The sequence below is a fragment of the Coregonus lavaretus genome (genome assembly GCF_964263955.1).
Source record: "Coregonus lavaretus genome assembly, chromosome: 15".
Classification (NCBI taxonomy): domain Eukaryota; kingdom Metazoa; phylum Chordata; class Actinopteri; order Salmoniformes; family Salmonidae; genus Coregonus; species Coregonus lavaretus.
The window spans coordinates 15646586-15664080 of record NC_140002.1 but is presented as its reverse complement, the minus strand read 5'-3'; the positions used below and the strand labels follow the sequence as shown (position 1 = coordinate 15664080).

The 17495-nt window shown below is 40.2% G+C and overlaps 1 protein-coding gene across 1 annotated transcript in view; it reads right to left on the bottom strand.

The window, feature by feature from the left end:
• The window catches only part of LOC311142859 (opioid-binding protein/cell adhesion molecule-like), a gene marked incomplete at both ends in the record, with an annotated part of 148196 nt that extends 131239 nt beyond the window's left edge, over nt 1-16957 (bottom strand). The window contains one exon of the mRNA XM_084178557.1: nt 16785-16957. Coding sequence (XP_084034683.1) covers nt 16785-16957 — 173 coding nt within the window. The remainder of the gene's footprint in view (nt 1-16784) is intronic.
• Between the last annotated feature and the right edge of the window lie 538 nt (nt 16958-17495).

Sequence of the window (17495 nt, the reverse complement as noted above, 5' to 3'; positions counted from 1 at the left end):
GAAATTCTGGCAGCAGATAAGAGAACATTGTTTTTTTGTTTTTTCTCCAACCATTTAGTTGGAACACAATTCCTGCCCTGCATCATATCAAAGCCATTCCAAGGTTTTAAGTTCATGTGGATGTCATCCTGCCATCAACGCAAACAGGAGATGATCATGAAGGGGAGGGAAACCTTGTCCTTTCCCCCCCTTAAAATCATGCAGAGCTTGCAGATCTGGCATCCTTGCGTAGCTCTCTCTGTTTCTTCATTGATTAGGGAACAAAGGATGCTTTTATCAGAGGGGAACATGGGAGAGCACGGTAGGCGTCACTCGTGGAGACCCGGCTGATTAGAAGAACCCGGCCGTATCCATCAGCATCACATGCTCCTGTTCTCCGTGCAAGCCTTGGGGGTCTCTGTGATGTGGACATTTCTCCAGATTGATTAGTCTGCTTGTCAACTCCCCCCATTTTCCCCTGCATCCCGGGGACTTAAAAGACACTTGACTCCACAAAAAGACAACGGTACTTTGATCGGAGGGGCCAATTTGCTCAGGGGGAGTCAATACATGTCCGTTGAACCCATCACAGTGGAGTGGTAGTCACAGTTTTGTGTGAAGGAGCCACATACTCCATACATGCAGTATAGGTGCTAAATATTTCCCACTATTCACTAATAATCTAAGCTTCTGAGATTTACATTTGGTTTTTGAAAAGTACAACTGGTTTACCATATCATCAACATGAAATCCAGCTTTTGCACAAACATTGGAGATTGAGGAGTAGATAATGGTATCTCTAAAATATACCTGTTGTTTATAAGTGTTTTATGATAATGATAGTTAATATGCAATTTCATAGCTTCAAGTTATCAAAAACAACATCTTACAGATTTCACATTTAATTGGAATAGAAAATGAAAAGCTTCTAGCAGTAATTAGTTACTAACTCAACTTCGAGCAGAAAAAGGGAGAGAAGAAAGGTGGTTGCTGTTATGACATGTCTGTTTATGGCATAAGTTACTATCCACACACACACACACACACCTTGAGAGTGATGGACAGGAACAGACATCAGGGACGTGCTTTCTCTCCATTGACACTGACAGGTTGTCTAACTGTGCCCTGCACCTTTTCAGGGCTGAAGGGACACACCTTGCAATCAGCCCAGCATGTAACTGTGGTGGATCATACTGCACTATGGGAGAAGTCACCGACAGAGACATCCACCATATGCCTGAAGTCCTCTGTGGAATAGACTGGTACTGAGGCACATGGAAGTCTATTTGAGATGTATGCTGTTATGCATCTGGCTCACAATATCAATTATAAATCTGAAAAATTGCCTACGTCGCAGTACTTCTATCAAAATGTGTAGTGATGTGTTTTATGCCATATAATGAAAATTGCAGAGACCACACTGCCTGAAATTTGTCATTAAGTTCTGCATGTCATTTGCGATGCTCCTTCACGATAGCTCTTTGTGTGCTGCCAATAAAGAGTATCAAACAGAATAGCTGTTTGTGTAATCAATCGATGGCCTTAGATTTCTTTCAATCTAGCCTTCAATATAAATGTAAATATGTGTATTGTTAATGGCATGCACCATTGTCAAATCCATTGACAAACACTCTGCAAACATGTCATCATAATGTACTCTATAATCAGTGGTAGACTACTGCAGTATATTTGCAATATGGGGCAATGCAGTGGCAGTATATTGAAATACAGGCTTTTTTTGCCTTTAACACATTCAAGCCAAGTATTTGGCCCAGATATCAAATTGGGTTCAGTACACTGGGGCATAAATATGTTACATCACCAGGCACCCTACTTAGGGACCTCAAAACACACTATGACGGGAAAAATTGACAATATACCAACCAACAAAAATTTCTTATGAATACGAATGATTGCAAAAAATATGTTCATGCATTTTATTTTTGCTAATCAAAATATTTCGTAGAAAGTTGTCTTTAAAGAACTGGCAGATACTGTATGTTTCAGATACTGTATTTTCAATCCTAAAACCAGTAGAAAGGCACTATTAATTATATGATGTATTAATTATTGTATTCATGGTATAGGGAAGCGACAGAATCGTATATGACTTTTATTGAACCGCTCAGTGCTGAGTGACTAGTCTGAGCAGTAGGTGATATTCGAGCTATAGAAAATTCCAGCCTAACCCCATGCCTTAAATCCAGCAGTGCCATTTGGTAAGAGATCATGTCTTAAATACCATCTGTTTCTATCTTATCCCAGAGAAGGATAGCTAACATCACTCCTCAGTTCTGTTAATGGTAGGGGAGCCTCCCCAGACCAATAAGCAGCGAGGCGCTGGTATTTCTCTCGCAAGTTGGCTCGCGTTTGGAAAAATTCTGACACGGGCCTCTGCACTAAATATAAAGACATACCCTGGGAGTCCACGCACTCAAGTGAATGTCAAGTAAGGCTAATTTTGATGAACTAAATCTTTGCCATGACATCCAACAGCGATTAAGCTGTAGTTGTGGATGTGAGTGTGTGCGGTGAATGGCGTGTAATATAAATGTGAACATCAGTATGAATGAAGTGTGAGAACTTCAATCCATAAAGCCACTTAATTATGTATGAAGAAACAACTTTCCAACCACGGCTATAAACTTCAATGCACTTTGGGTATGTTTGTTTGCAGTCGATTTCTGTGTTTGTGTGTGTGTAGGTCTTCACTGTGTATGCGTTAGTCAGAATGCATCCATCTGTCTGTCTCTCAGTCTGAGTACAAATAGCGTACATCCTTTGCTGCTAATCTCCATGTTGGTAAATACACAGTGAAAGTGTGTGCGTGTATGCAGCACACTCTGTATGTCTTTCAGTATTGATATATCCTCGCGCTGAAGGGGAGGTGGAGCCGCATGCCCCTTAAGCACATTATCCTTTTCCTCTCCACGCTTCATGCTAGCTAGATAATACCTGGGCAAGGCTTCAGCATAGCCTACTTAGCCATGGCTAACGCCACAGCTCTGCACATGCTCTCTGAACTCTGCACCTGGGCCAGACAAGTCTACCACAGTTTACCTCAATAATGCAGCAAAGCTGAAGCCTTACCTGAGGAAATGCTGACTGTATGCTGCTGTAGCAGGTTCATGGTTAGTTCTCCACAGAGTTAGCCTGAGTGATATGACTGGCAGAGAGCAGATGACCGAAGACCACATAAAAAGGAGATGTAGCCACAGTGGCGTGTATTCATGGATGCCAAGGGAAGCCAGGCTTCCCCAAAAACATATCAATTAATCTTCGTCTCTCTGTGTTTCATAATTTTCCTTAAATTCACAAGAGGCTGAATGTATCTCACTGGAGAGAGCATCCGAGCGAGCAAAACAGCACCCCTTTGTCTCTGTATGTGTCATCCATTTATCTGATACTGTCTGGTTAAAAAGATTATGACATTGTTGCCGCCTATAGCATTGAATGCAAGGGAAGCCAGCAAGCATTTGGCCACCCTTGATAAAAAAAGTATAAAATAATAGCCAATCAGCATTGAGCTAAACTGAGTGAGCTCAACTGTGAATGGGTCCTGGCGCACCACAAGTGAAGCCAGTTTGGATTTGGCTTCACACCAATCACATCACATCTAGAGCAAAACGTCATTGACAGAATAAAACTTGAATTGTTGCATCTCGTTGTGATGTTGTCCTCCGGTGGCTAGCTAGCTAAAATTGGCCCTTTCCTAAATTAGCCATGGATAGAGATAGGGATTTGGACTTGTGATTGTACTTAATTCTCCCTCCTGGCCAATGATTATAATGGCGATTCTGATCCAACCATAAATGAATTGTGCCCCTGGCCTAAGAGGATGAAAGTTCACTATGTAGCTAGCTGTAGTAGGCTAATGTTAACTAGCTGGCTCATCAATGCCCCTGAAAGGAAGTTAGGCTAGCGAGCAAGCGTTTTAGCCAGATAGCCTAGGACAACAAAAACTAAAAGTGTGTACTGTATGACAGAGATATAGACCGTTTTGTCAACATTGGTAGGGTGAGTGAACATGTTTTTTTCTACATGTTTTTTCTGTGCACACACACACACACACACACAGAGAGATAAATCAGAACCATGGACAGCTACATTATATTTAGTTTACGTTGATTGGACTGAATTGTTTTTGGTATATTTTCGTTGTCACTGTATTAGACTAAGCATAAGTGATTTGATGATCTTGAAATGGTGCTGAAATAGTGGAGGCAGCTCCTGTTTTCTTTGCGGTAACTCTCTGTGGTTTATTAGTCAGAAAATGTCAGAAACATTCACTTGCTTGACCATGCTGTAGGTCATGTAACTGTTTGTTACATGCAATATGCTTTGTGGACTTCACTAGACAGATGTTGCTCTCCGGTTTTGTGATGAAACAAAAGGTGTGGTTGAATTTATTCTGCCAGTGTTTCTTCTAATTGTCTCGGCCTTAAGCCTATATATCACGGTCGCAAGGGATATGAACTAACAGGTTATAGCAAACAACGCAATTAGCACAACACACAGGTTGTAATATGGCTTTCTTTTCCTGGCTTGGCTTCCCCAGTGATTTTACCCATGCACCGCTACTGTGTAGCCATTAGCCAAAAGCTACTGCTACTTTAAACATCGTTTTTACTTTGCTTGAATAAGCCTGTGTCACTGCAAATAAGAGCAGGCTTGGCCATTCTTATGACTTCTTTATTTGGAGCGATCAGCGATGTGATAATGGTAACAAATGACTAACAAATTACAGTACAATAATATGTCTGTGTTATCACAGTTTTCCTGTGCTTCAGGGTTTGCTTAGCAGTTCTGTTCTCACAGTATCAACCTACATAATCCTATAACATTTCTTGGATAGCCAAACAAGAATCTGCACAAAGGGGATTTATTCAATCTCCCACACTTCATTACAGTGTCTTGGTAGTTTCTTGAATGGCATACAAGAGGCCTTAAAATGGCTTCAAAGCAGGGGAGTGAGACAGAGTGAAAAAAAAACGGAAAGACTAAATCATAGACTGCGTACCGCCCCTGTTCCTCAGTTTAGTGAATCCCCACTCATGTAATCCACAGGAGATACGAGATTATTTCCATCAACAAAAAAAAGCTGCTGGTGAATGTAGGCCAAGCTGGTTCCAGTGCATATGCCGGAGACAATACAATCAAATCCAATGCCAGTGGACTGTGTCTACCTCTTTCTCTGTTGAAGATTGGCAATTTTGCAGGTTTATATGATTTGGCACATTCACCTGTTTGTTTCGATAGCACAATTCAGCCTTCCCTGAGCTTTTAAGGGAAAGGAAAGACACGAGTCTGGGAAAAAAACACACAATTTATTCAGACGATAAAACTGCTGTCAGCAAAACTGGCCCGTTTCATTAGGGACCGGGCCAAATGGGTCCTGTGGCTGTGTCAGATTGGAATAAGCCTTGTAGAAAGGTATAGCAAGGTAGATAGCCAATTCTGACAGTGATAATATTCTGTCCACGGCCTGGAAATTACACAAACAAAATCATGTTCGACCGCAAATTCCATCCCCTGGGGGGAACCTTTGTCGAAGTCTAGGATTGTTTATTTTGTGATTAGCATTCTCTCTGCAGGGATAACAAGTGGTTGACAGTGTTTATCGGCTGCAGTGGGTTAATGCCAGAGCTTACTGCATGCCAGGGCCCCTTAGCTAAGGATCTGTGGTAAGTTCAATGCCCTATGTTTGATATTGAGCTTTTCGGTTTCCCAGCCAGACCATGCGAATTGCAGCACAAAGCCATTAGCCCCCTGACATTGGGGACAGAAATAGTTTGACGAACAACTGTCTCAATGACACACCCCATGGCAGACGGACAGCACTCCCTCTCCTCGCTTCGTCTTTGATAAGGCCTTAGCAAAAAAAGACCAGGTTCACCTTATCAATGGTAAGCCGGATGAGAAACGTGAATGATTTTCATGTACAGCGACACTGCGCCATTCATTTGTGTAATGGCTTCTCAAAACGTTATCGTTTATTGACTTGAGTATCCATTTCCTTCCACATGCACTCTGCTACTCTTTCCCTTGTCTCCCCTGAGTCTTCTTTGACCACATTTCCAGACCTATCTTGGTCTACAGATGCCAGCATTGGGTTAATTGCAAATTGAGGACAACGCCTGAAATCGTGGTAGATGATAGATGCTAGACTAGATGAGCAAGGTGTGGGAGAAATAGAATTAAAAAGAGAATCCTTAACATCCCTGTGTGAAATCAAATTATCACATCACAATCTTGGCCTAGGGGTTAAATTTGGGGATAAATTGAATATCTCTTTGAAGAGGGCTTGAACAACTGACTGTAACATGGAATGGCAAGATAAATCTCCATGTTGAAATTGTGAGGAGTTATATGCACCAACTAATTACTCTGCACTAACAGATACGATACCTAGTCTGTAAACACAAAACATTTGCTACATCTAGTGTTTTAAATGGAAATCGACATCAATGAACATCAATTATACAATAAATCAGGAGAAAGATGAGTGTCTTAATAAAACAAATTTCGACCACTATTTTCAGACTACTTCCAGATGCGCACTGCAACATCAGGAGGTAGCATTAGCCACTCTAGCAAAGTTTTATTAAGACAGTATGCATATGTGACCCACCACCTGGATTTGGTCCTATGTAGCAAAATCTGGAATGGTGTTTTTTACATTGGATATAATTAGAGACTCCGAGCTAGAAAATGGTATATCATACACTGCAGTTGAGGAACAATGAGAAAGTAATTCTGCTTTTAAAGTTGATAAACTTGTAACCCCACTTTTGAGAAAATGGCCCGTAAATGTTTTGGTACACCTACTGGAGAGCTCTTCTTTGTCTACACCCATTCAGCATCGTTAACACCTTCTTCAGCCTGAGCCCCACCCATCTCTTTAAGGATTTACAGTGTAGTAAACAACCAAAGATTTCAAGACTAAAAGTGGTGAAAGTAGTAGCAAAAAGTAGTAGTAAAAATAAACTTTATCCTCCAAATACAATTTGGTGCAGGTCATGTTGTTCTTCACATTACCGTCTCTGGTAAACACACACTATATCAAATCAAATCAAATCTATGTTTATTTGTCACGTGCACAGGATACAGAAGGTGTAAATGGTACCGGGGGGGGGGGGGACTCAGACTGGGAAAAATCTATTTGAACGGTCATCCAACTCAGAATTCCAACTCGGGAACCTTTCTAGAGCTCCTACACAGATCATACACGTAACGTTAGCTAGCGAGCCAGCCAGCTAACGTTACCTAGCTAGCTAACAGTACGCTTTAACTTGTAATTAAAACAACTTTGACAAAATTAGAAACGTATAGTATCTGAAAATGTAGCTAGACTCTTACCCGTGTACATGGATGAATGCTTCTCCCTCTGTCATGGTTGCCCTTAGTTTGAAGATGTAATCCGGAGACAGGTATTTTATACAACAGCCTTCTTTCTGTGTTCTCTTTTTGGACTCTCTCCGCATTTGGCAATCATCTCTCTGCTTCCACCGGACATTCCACTGATTTCAAAACTCAGTCAACTTCTTCCGTGACAACGACACTGTTTCTTCCCCACCATTGTCATCAGAAGACTCTAAAATGTCTGGTTCAATGAACATTTTTCTACCTAAAATCGGCGATTTCCTCATTGTCTGATTCATTTTCAGAGTCAGAGAGAGTCAGCATTGCACGATCATCCATCACAACGTTTTCCCACTGAACTTTGTCGATAGCGCTATTAACTTCAGGGTAGCAATGTTGAGAGCAGTAGCAAAACTTTTTCAGTTCTTCATGATATCTTTCAAAAAAGCAGCGGTAGACAGGATTATCTACAAATACTTAGAAGCTCATGTTATAGACAGACGCATGCTACATGTCAGACCAATCCGAACTCATCTCTCGGCATGTCCAGCCCATCCATTATCTCAGCCAATCATGGCTAGCGGGAAGGTTCCTGTATTTTTCCCTATTAAAACCAACTAGGCTCATTATTTAACTATTTTATTCGTATTTACAGATGGCACACAAGTTTGTTATTAAGGCACGTTAAAGTTTTTTTATAACGTTCAAATGCCTCTCCTGTGAAGTTGTGGCGTGCGACATACTCCTAGTTTCTTGAAACGGGTCACATATTTTCCCTGTTTCTTTCCAGCTAGTTAAAGAGGAAACAATGCCTTTGGAGCCTGAACGGAGGATGTTTTATGTACAAGCCGGTCTCCGGGGGACACAAGTGTCTTGCCGGCTGTGCAGCTTAAAGGAATAATCCAATAAAAATCATGAAACTCCTGTCAATTTGGTGAAAGCCTATGTTCTATCAGTAGGTAAAATAAAACATTTCCCCATGATTTAACTTCTAAGTGGTCCGTCTGTGAAAATCAGGAAATCATGTAGGAACGTATCATCGCTACATAATTCTCGACTGGAGTGTGTTATCCCCTATCACATTTCATAACGCTTTTAAAACAATGACCTGCACTCCAGATCGGCCAATAGATCATATGGGCATACGTGTCTAGAACACATCCATCCATTCATATCATGACAAAGTATATATTTCGCTTAGATAAGGTCAATCTAAACAGTGTACCAAATTATTCAACCCCGTTTGACCCTGTGTGTCAGAGGTAAACAGCGATATTACAGAAAGGAGGAGATCGGAATTCCATTGTGCAATGAATGGAGAAAAGCCCCACCTAATTGACTATGGACCCATTGCAGTCACGTTGTCATGCTGCGTCACGCGGTTGCTAAGCTAATCATCACACAATCCCTTCTCAAAGTCAGGGTATGAGTCGAGAAAGCTGCCTATTTTCTTCAAAATACATAATGTCACAATTCCAAAGCTATACGATATTACAGAGAACAAGTGAATTATCTCAAACCCTCGAAAACATTTGCAATGTTGTACTTCTTGTTCACGAAATTCATGCTAATGTTCAGTTTTTGGAGCTAGCGCCCAATTGACTCCTATTCACTCCTTGAAGGAGAGCTCTCCTTGTCCCAGTATCGCCTAGAATGCACCGCGCAGCCCATTGACAACGCATGGGCAACGTACACAATGGGCGGAGTTACGATTCTAATGGAGTTTGCCATCTCCTCATAAGGATCTCTATGGGAAAGAAACGTACACTGCTCTCACTCTGGGCAGAGATTAACTGCAAGTTGAACTCGGTGAGATAGACTCCTAAATTGATATTCAGTTTGTTTTAGCGATTTTACAGCTAGTTAGCTACATCACATGCTAATATTGACTTTGGTATTATTGTGTGTATCCAGCCCGCCCAGAGAGAAAGAGCATTGTATTGTGGGTATTTTAGTAGACTTGAGCTGCAACAGATTTCCCAAAACAATTGTCACGTTTCTACCAACCTCGTCATAACGGCAAATGTGAATTGTTTTCACAGTATTATTAACAATATTTAACACTGTTAATCATAGGAATTATTTTTATGTAGGACGCTAATGGCAAATGACAAAAGATGTAAGGAATAGTAGCACCATCTGGTGGCAGCAGGGCTAACAGACTCCGAGCTAAACTACCACAATCATTTGAGGGTTACATTGTAGTAATGAGGTCACTGGTTGACAGAGGCTGTTGTACAAGAAAAACATGGCTAAAATGATGTGCCGAATCTTAGATTGAACATCAACTGAGCCAATATGGTAAAACATTTCAATTTAAAGACATAGCACAGTGCAGACACTGCACTATATTATGTAGTAGACAAATATCTTGGCTAGTTAGCATATAAAGGCTCATGTTTATTCCTCACTAGCAAGTTTACTTACGCATGTGCTTATGCCGACCTAAATAATGTGGCTAACGCTAGCTGTTCAGCAAGGTGAGAATGATAATACCACCACATAGAGAGATCACATGACTGTGGGACTAGACTCATCTGTCCATGAAGATAAGAAGCTCAGAAGACCCTCAGTCCACCCCGGTCGCCATGGTGACATTCACCGCTGGGCGCTAATCACCAACTTCAGTACTGTCAAATTACAGGTAGGTTGACGAAACTCAAAAATGTCTCATCATTCACGTGGTATCGCACATGTGCATACATCAGGCAGGTAAACTGGTCATCTTTGAACATACACATCTCCCAGAGTCATTCGAACACTTCTCTAGTGCTGCATTCAAAATGAGGACGAGGGAGAAAACTCCCAGCTTGATCGGCATGCAGCAGCCGGTCTTGTTTAAAGTTAAAATTAAGTGAGCGGTGCGCCTCTGCTCTGAAAATGTGTGTAGATTTGATTCAGTCCAGTAGCTTCGAATCGTATTGACAGCGATAAGGAGAGCAGATACATTAGCTGACAAACATGGGACGGACAAGCACCATTGCTGAAGAAAGATTGTATCAGAGAGTTTGAGGCAAAGTGTTGTGTAGATTTCCCCTCCACCAAATGAGAGAAAGGTTTTCTGCAAAAAATACTGTATGTATTTACACTCTTGCTGACTTATACAGATACTGTGCCTTTAGAAAGTATTCAACCCCTTGACTTTTTCCACATTTTGTTCTGTTACAGCCTGAATTTTAAATGGATTACATTTTGATTTTGTATCACTGGATACAAACAATACCCCATAATGTCAAAGTGGAATTATGTTTTTAGAATTTTTAACAAATTCATTAAAAATGAAAAGCTGAAATGTCTTGAGTCAATAAGTATTCAAGCCCTTTGTTATGGCAAGCCTAAATAAGTTCAGGAGTAAAAATGTCCTTAACAAGTCACATAATAAGTTGCATGGACTGACTCTGTGTGCAATAATAGTGTTTAACATAATGTTTTAATAACTACCTCATCTCTGTAACCCACACATACAATTACAGTGCATTCGGAAAGTATTTAGACCGCTTGACTTTTTCCACATTTTGTTACGTTACAGACTTATTCTAAAATTGATAACGAAACAATTGTATTTTATCAATCTACACACAATACCCCATAATGACAAAGCGAAAACAGGTTTTTAGAATTCTTTGCAAATGTATTAAAAATAAAAAACAGAAATACCTTATTTACATAAGTATTCAGACCCTTTGCTACGAGACTCGAAATTAAGCTCAGGTGCCTCCTGTTTCCATTGATCATCCTTGAGATGTTTATACAACTTCATTGGAGTCCACCTGTGGTAAATTAAATTGATTGGACATGATTTGGAAAGGCACACACCTGTCTATATAAAAAAGGTCCCACAGTTGACAGTGCATGTCAAAGATAAAACCAAGCCATGAGGTCGAAGGAATTGTCCGTAGAGCTCTGAGACAAGATTGTGTCGAGGCACAGATCTGGGGAAGGGTACCAAAAAATGTCTGCAACATTGAAGGTCCCCAAGAACACAGTGGCCTCCATCATTCTTAAATGGAAGAAGTTTGGAACCAACAAGACTCTTCCTAGAGCTGGCCGCCCGGCCAAACTGAGCAATCAGGGGAGAAGGGCATTGGTCAGTGAGGTGAACCTGATGGTCACTCTGACAGAGCTCTAGAGTTCCTCTGTGGAGATATGAGAACCTTCCAGAAGGACAACCATCACTGCAGCACTCCACCAATCAGGCCTTTATGGTAGGGTGCCCAGACAGAAGCCACTCCTCAGTAAAAGTCACATGACAGCCCGCTTGGAGTTTGCCAAAAGGCACCTAAAATACTCTCAGACCATGAGAAACAACCTTTTCTGGTCTGATGAAACCAAGACTGAACTCTTTGGCCTGAATGCCAAGTGTCATGTCTGGAGGAGACCTGGCACCATCCCTACGGTGAAGCATGGTGGTGGCAGCATCATGCTGTGGGGATGTTTTTCAGTGGCAAGGACTGGGAGACTAGTCAGGATCTAGGGAAAGATGAATGGAGCAAAGTACAAAGAGATCCTTGATGAAAACCTGCTCCAGAGTGCCCGGGACCTCAGACTGGGGCGAAGGTTCACCTTCCAACAGGACAATGACCCTAAGCACACAGCCAAGACAACGCAGGAGTGGCTTCGGGACAAGTCTCTGAATGTCCTTGAGTGGCCCAACCAGAGCCCGAGAGACTTGAACCCGACCTAACATCTCTGGAGAGACCTGGAAATAGCTGAGCAGCGACGCCCCCCATCTAACCTGACAGGTGTGCCAAGCTTGTACCGTCATACCCAAGAAGACTTCAGGCTGTAATCGCTGCCAAAGGTGCTTCAAAAAGTACTGAGTAAAGGGTCTGAATACTTATGTAAATGTGATATCTTTATTTTTTTATTTTTTTACATTTGCAAAAATATCTAAAAACCTGTTTTTTGTTTTGTCATTATGGGGTATTGTGTGTACATTTATGAGGATATATATATATATATATTTTTTTTTTTAAATCCATTTTAGAATAACGCTGTAACGTAACAAAATGTGGAAAAAGTCAATGGGTCAGAATACTTTCCGAATGCACTGTATCTGTAAGGTCCCTTAGTCGAGCAGTGAATTTCAAAGACAGATTTAACCACAAAGACCAGGGAGGTTTTCCAATGCCTTGTAAAGAAGGGCACCTATTGGTAGATGTGTAAAAATAAAAAAAGCAGACATCGAATATCCCTTTGAGCATGGTGTAGTTATTAATCACACTTTGGATGCTGTATCAATACAACCAGTCACTACAAAGATACAGGTGTCCTTCTCAACTCAGTTGCCGGAGAGGAAGGATTTCACCATGTGACTTTAAAACAGTTACAGAGTTGAATGGCTGTGATAGGAGAAAACAGAGGATGGAGGATGGATCAACAACATTGTAGTTACTCCACAATACTAACCTAAATGACAGCGTGAAAAGAAGGAAGCCTGTACAAAATAAAAATATTCCAAAACATGCATCCTGTTTGCAATAAGGCACTAAAGTAAAACTGAAAAAAATAAAAAATTAATGTCCTGAACACAAAGCATTATGTTTGTGGCAAGTCCAACACAACATGAGTACCACTCTTCATATTTTCAAGCATGGTGGTGGCTGCATCATGTTATGAGTATGCTTGTCATTGGCAATGACTAAGGAGGGTTTTTTTTGGATAAAAAGAAACAGAATAGAGTTAAGCACAGGCAAAATATTAGAGGAAAACCTGGTTCAGTCTGCGTTCCAACAGACACTGGGAGACAAATTCACCTTTCACCAGGACAATAACCTAAAACGCAAGGCCAAATATACACTGGGAGTTGCTTACCAAGATGACATTGAATGTTCCTGAGTGGCCTAGTTACAGTTTTGACTTAAAAATCGGCTTGAAAATCTATGGAAGACATCAGAATGGATGTCTAAAAGGATCAACAACCAACTTGACAGAGCATAAATACTTTTTTTTTGAAAAAATTGCAAATATTTTACAATTCAGATGTACAAAGCTCCTAGAGACTTGCCCAGAAACACTCACAGCTGTAATCGCTGCCAAATATGATTCTAATATGTACTGACTCAGGGGGTTGAATACTTATGTAATGAAGATATATTAGTGTTTTATTTTTTTTATAAACGTTTTACAAATGTTAGAATTTTTCTTCCACTTTGACATTAGAGTATTTTGTGTAGATCGTAGATTTTTTATGTACAATTAAATCCATTTTAATCTCACCTTGTAACACACCACAATTTGGAAAAAGACAAGGGGTGTGAAAACTTTCTGAAGGCACTGTAAGTAGAAGTATATCCTCCTGGGACCTAGTTAAGATATGTATTCACAAAACCACCCACATAATCAATATGTAGGTTAACAGCATGCAAACAAATCCTGTGAGACAGGATCTCTACAAATTGAGGGCTGAAAAACATTTGCAACTGGTAAGTGTCCACATATATTACAATTACAGAGGTCGGACGTTAAACCAACAAAAACAGCTAACAATAGTTTCTCCCTGAACTGGGAGAGCATAGGTAGGGTTTCAATATAAGAGTTGCTGATGCCTGCTGAGGTAAGCATAGCATTGTGCTAACTCAGTGAGAACAACAATAACTGCACTACTCCAGTCACAAACTGTAGTCAGATCTACAGTGGCCCATTCATACACAACCCATTCAGATTTTCTACTGAAGGGAATAAGAGACAATTGTGTCCATTGTTACAACTAAACCAACACAAGGAACTAACATCTCTTCTGTTGTGTCTAATTGAACAAACATGGTGTCATGAACACCAAACAATGTAAATGTTTTCAAAGAGTTGAGTATGAAGCAAGAATAATTCAAATAGTGTAGGATCACCCCAGGGAATAGTGTGATTGAAGGATATTTCCTCCCACACAAAAGATACTACTAGAAATGCAGTTTCCATACTGTATCCAGGTAATACAGCACATTAATTGTTAGTATCACTGTTTACTGGAGGTGACCATGACTGTGACCTCAAGTTAATAACTTGCACTTTGAAGTATATAAAACTATTTATTTTTGTTATATTTGAATCATTTCATAATGTAAGCCCACACCCCCTGTCCTCACCTAAAACTCATTCCAAACATGGCAACTCCCTTTTCAGATGTCCACACAGCTTGTCCTATTAGTTCCAATGCTGATATTACATTCCATTTCAGAGTGTATGCTTTGAAACCTAAAATATCCTGAGGATTCATACAGATAGCTCTGATTACTGTCCTTAAGAGAGTATATGAATCCGATTGGAATCCTGTTGCCCAGAGAAGTGCTGAAAATAATCTATTTATAAAAGCATTGTCATGACACAGCTACTGTGTACGTATGGAGACACCTCTGAAAGGCAAGTGATTGGCGAGTTGTGAGTGTCGTATTGAGTTTCATTGGATACATATTACCAGGGCAGCAGGATGTTGCATAGACAATATGGGGCTAAATAGCTGGACGGTGGACATACAGCTTCAATCAAGCCCTATTGTAACCAAACTGAATTGAAAATGTGTTCAGGTTCCATTGAACTATAAAAGTGTCATACTATATCAGACAAGTTTATCAATGTATCTGTGTGCATTGTGCAATCAAGCCCCTATTCGTTTCAGTTTCATGTGATAATTGGATAAAAAAAATATAAATGTATATATGCGCATATGCAGCCACCACAGGTGATTGAAATAGTTAATTTTAGATATAATAAAATGCCCTATGTAAATTCATTTTGAATTCAATGAGTATGATCAACAATGAGGTTATGTCAGCAAATTTTAGGGCAGGTTGACCTCAGTCAATTCAGGTCATAAATGGCTAAACAAGTCATAAACTGCACAACTTCAAAAATGGTTTTAAAATGCAAGTGACATCAAAAGAGAAATGGTGGACTATATGTTATTTATGTCTGCAATAGAGCACCAAAGTATGAGTCATAATATCCCCAAAACCTAACGGTCAAACATTCCAAACATTCTTCCACCATTCATTTTCCCCATAGGGGATTTTAGAAACACTTAAAATAAGGGCTGTGTTTCGTGTAGGCTTATCCTGGCGGGACGTTTTGATAACAATGCAAATCTCTCTAGGACAAGGTGACTTTTATCAATATATTCGCCTGTATTTATATATATTCAAAAAAAAATTTAACAAAAAAATTTAGCTATCATAAGGAACTACAAATGTCATGATGATCTGGACGAGACTGCCGATTCAAGGCAAAGGTAAGAATCAGGATTAACTATCTAATGTTAACTAAATATAGCAATAAAAAAATTGGCAACATTACTTTAAATGGACAATTCTGTGAACTGTCTTGTGCAAGTTTTAAATTGACACAATACCTGTTAGCAAAGGTGTCATCTAGAGATGACGTGCATTGACTTGTAGTTTTGCATGATGTCTACTTTGATGCTAATTAGCATTTTCGAATCTGAGAGTAAATACAGCCAAATATATTGATAAATTATATATTTATCAAAACGTCACACCAGGGTAAGCCTACACGAAACACAGTGTTTCCCAAATTGTAAGTGTTTCTAAAATCCCCTATGGGAAAAATGATTGGAACCATTTCCCTGTTTGACCACTAGGTTTTATGGGTATTATGACACCTCCACTGTGGGGCTCTATGACCAAGGTAGCCTACACCTTGAGCACAGGTAGGTTTAGATTTTTCAAGATCTGGTCATAGGACTAACAAGTGTCTAGTCTCATCCATTTACAGTATGCATGTCCAATATCACATAATATGTTAATGTGCAAAATCTAACTGCACACCTCGTTTCTCTATTCCCCAGTGTCTAATATAGTCCAGTTCATACCCCATCCCACTAGGCACAGACATCAGTTCAGTGTCTAGTTTTGATTTAGATTTTGTTGAGTTGTCAACTAACGTGAATTCAACCTAAGAAATTCACCCTGTCATTGGATTTAGGTTACAAGTTGGGTGAAAAATACGAAATTCCCATACATTGATGACTTTTTGCATATCCAATCCGTTTTTCACGTTGATTCAACGTCATCATATGGAATTGTTTGGTTGAAATGACGTGAAACAACTTTGATTCAACCAGTCTTTTGCCCAGTAGGATGTTTACATCACTGTGGTGCTCCGTAGTTCATGAACCATATCCATTGTCTTCTTCCACCATAAGCACCTTAGTTCAACACGTTACACAACAATCATTTGGAGTTAATTTTAACTGCTGGGACTATTGCTTCATAGTCTGGCATAGGCTAATCCTCTTGAATCCCCCTCAATGACAAAATGCACATGACGCGTAAATTACCATACACTTAGAATCGTATAATTTAACCTGACATAAACCACTTTTCCTGTACTTTCAATTATCAAAGCAACGTTGGACTCATATAGAGGTAATATAACTGTTTTAAACCATTCGCAAGCAGTGACAGTGTAAGAATAATGAGAAAGGGTTTTACCTGAGAAAGACGGTCTCGCCTTGCCTGACGGTAATATTGTCCATTACTTTATTATCGGTTTGGGAATCCCCTTGACTGTGGACAGGCAAACCTGCGGGGACAAGAAACAGCAGCCTGAAAGACAGAACCACCAGGCACTTCCAAGACACGGCAAAATATCCACAAACACCCATCTTCGGTTTATAAATCCCACTGCTTGTCGTGACACACAATGCGTCCGTTGTTTTAAAAGGCAAATGCGTATTTTGTCTGGTGGAGCGAGCGCGGGTTAGTTAATAGCCTACAGTTCATCTGGTAATCCAAATCTTCTTTCCAGGTGCAGCATAGCCTATGCAGGAGTATAGCTATCCATACCGCGCACTCAAAAATATATCTGCAGGCTGATCTATTCTGTTCTGCAGCTCGCAGAATGGAAATATGTGCGCTTCCTTTCCAAATGGTCCAGCTGCTTATTGATGATGACAGTTCACACTTGTAATTTCACATTCACGGAAAATTAACGGTCGCAGTTGTGGACAGCACGCAGAGCAAACACAAATCAGGTATTTCGTTTGAGATTACGTGATACAACTTTAACCACCGGTGCCAAATGCGCAGAAGAGCGTACAAACAAGACAAGTGCGTGATTATCTCGTTCCAACAGATGCGGACTTTCTTGGGATTGGGTCTAGGCTACAAGAGTTTTAGTGATTATTCTACACCATCCCCTCA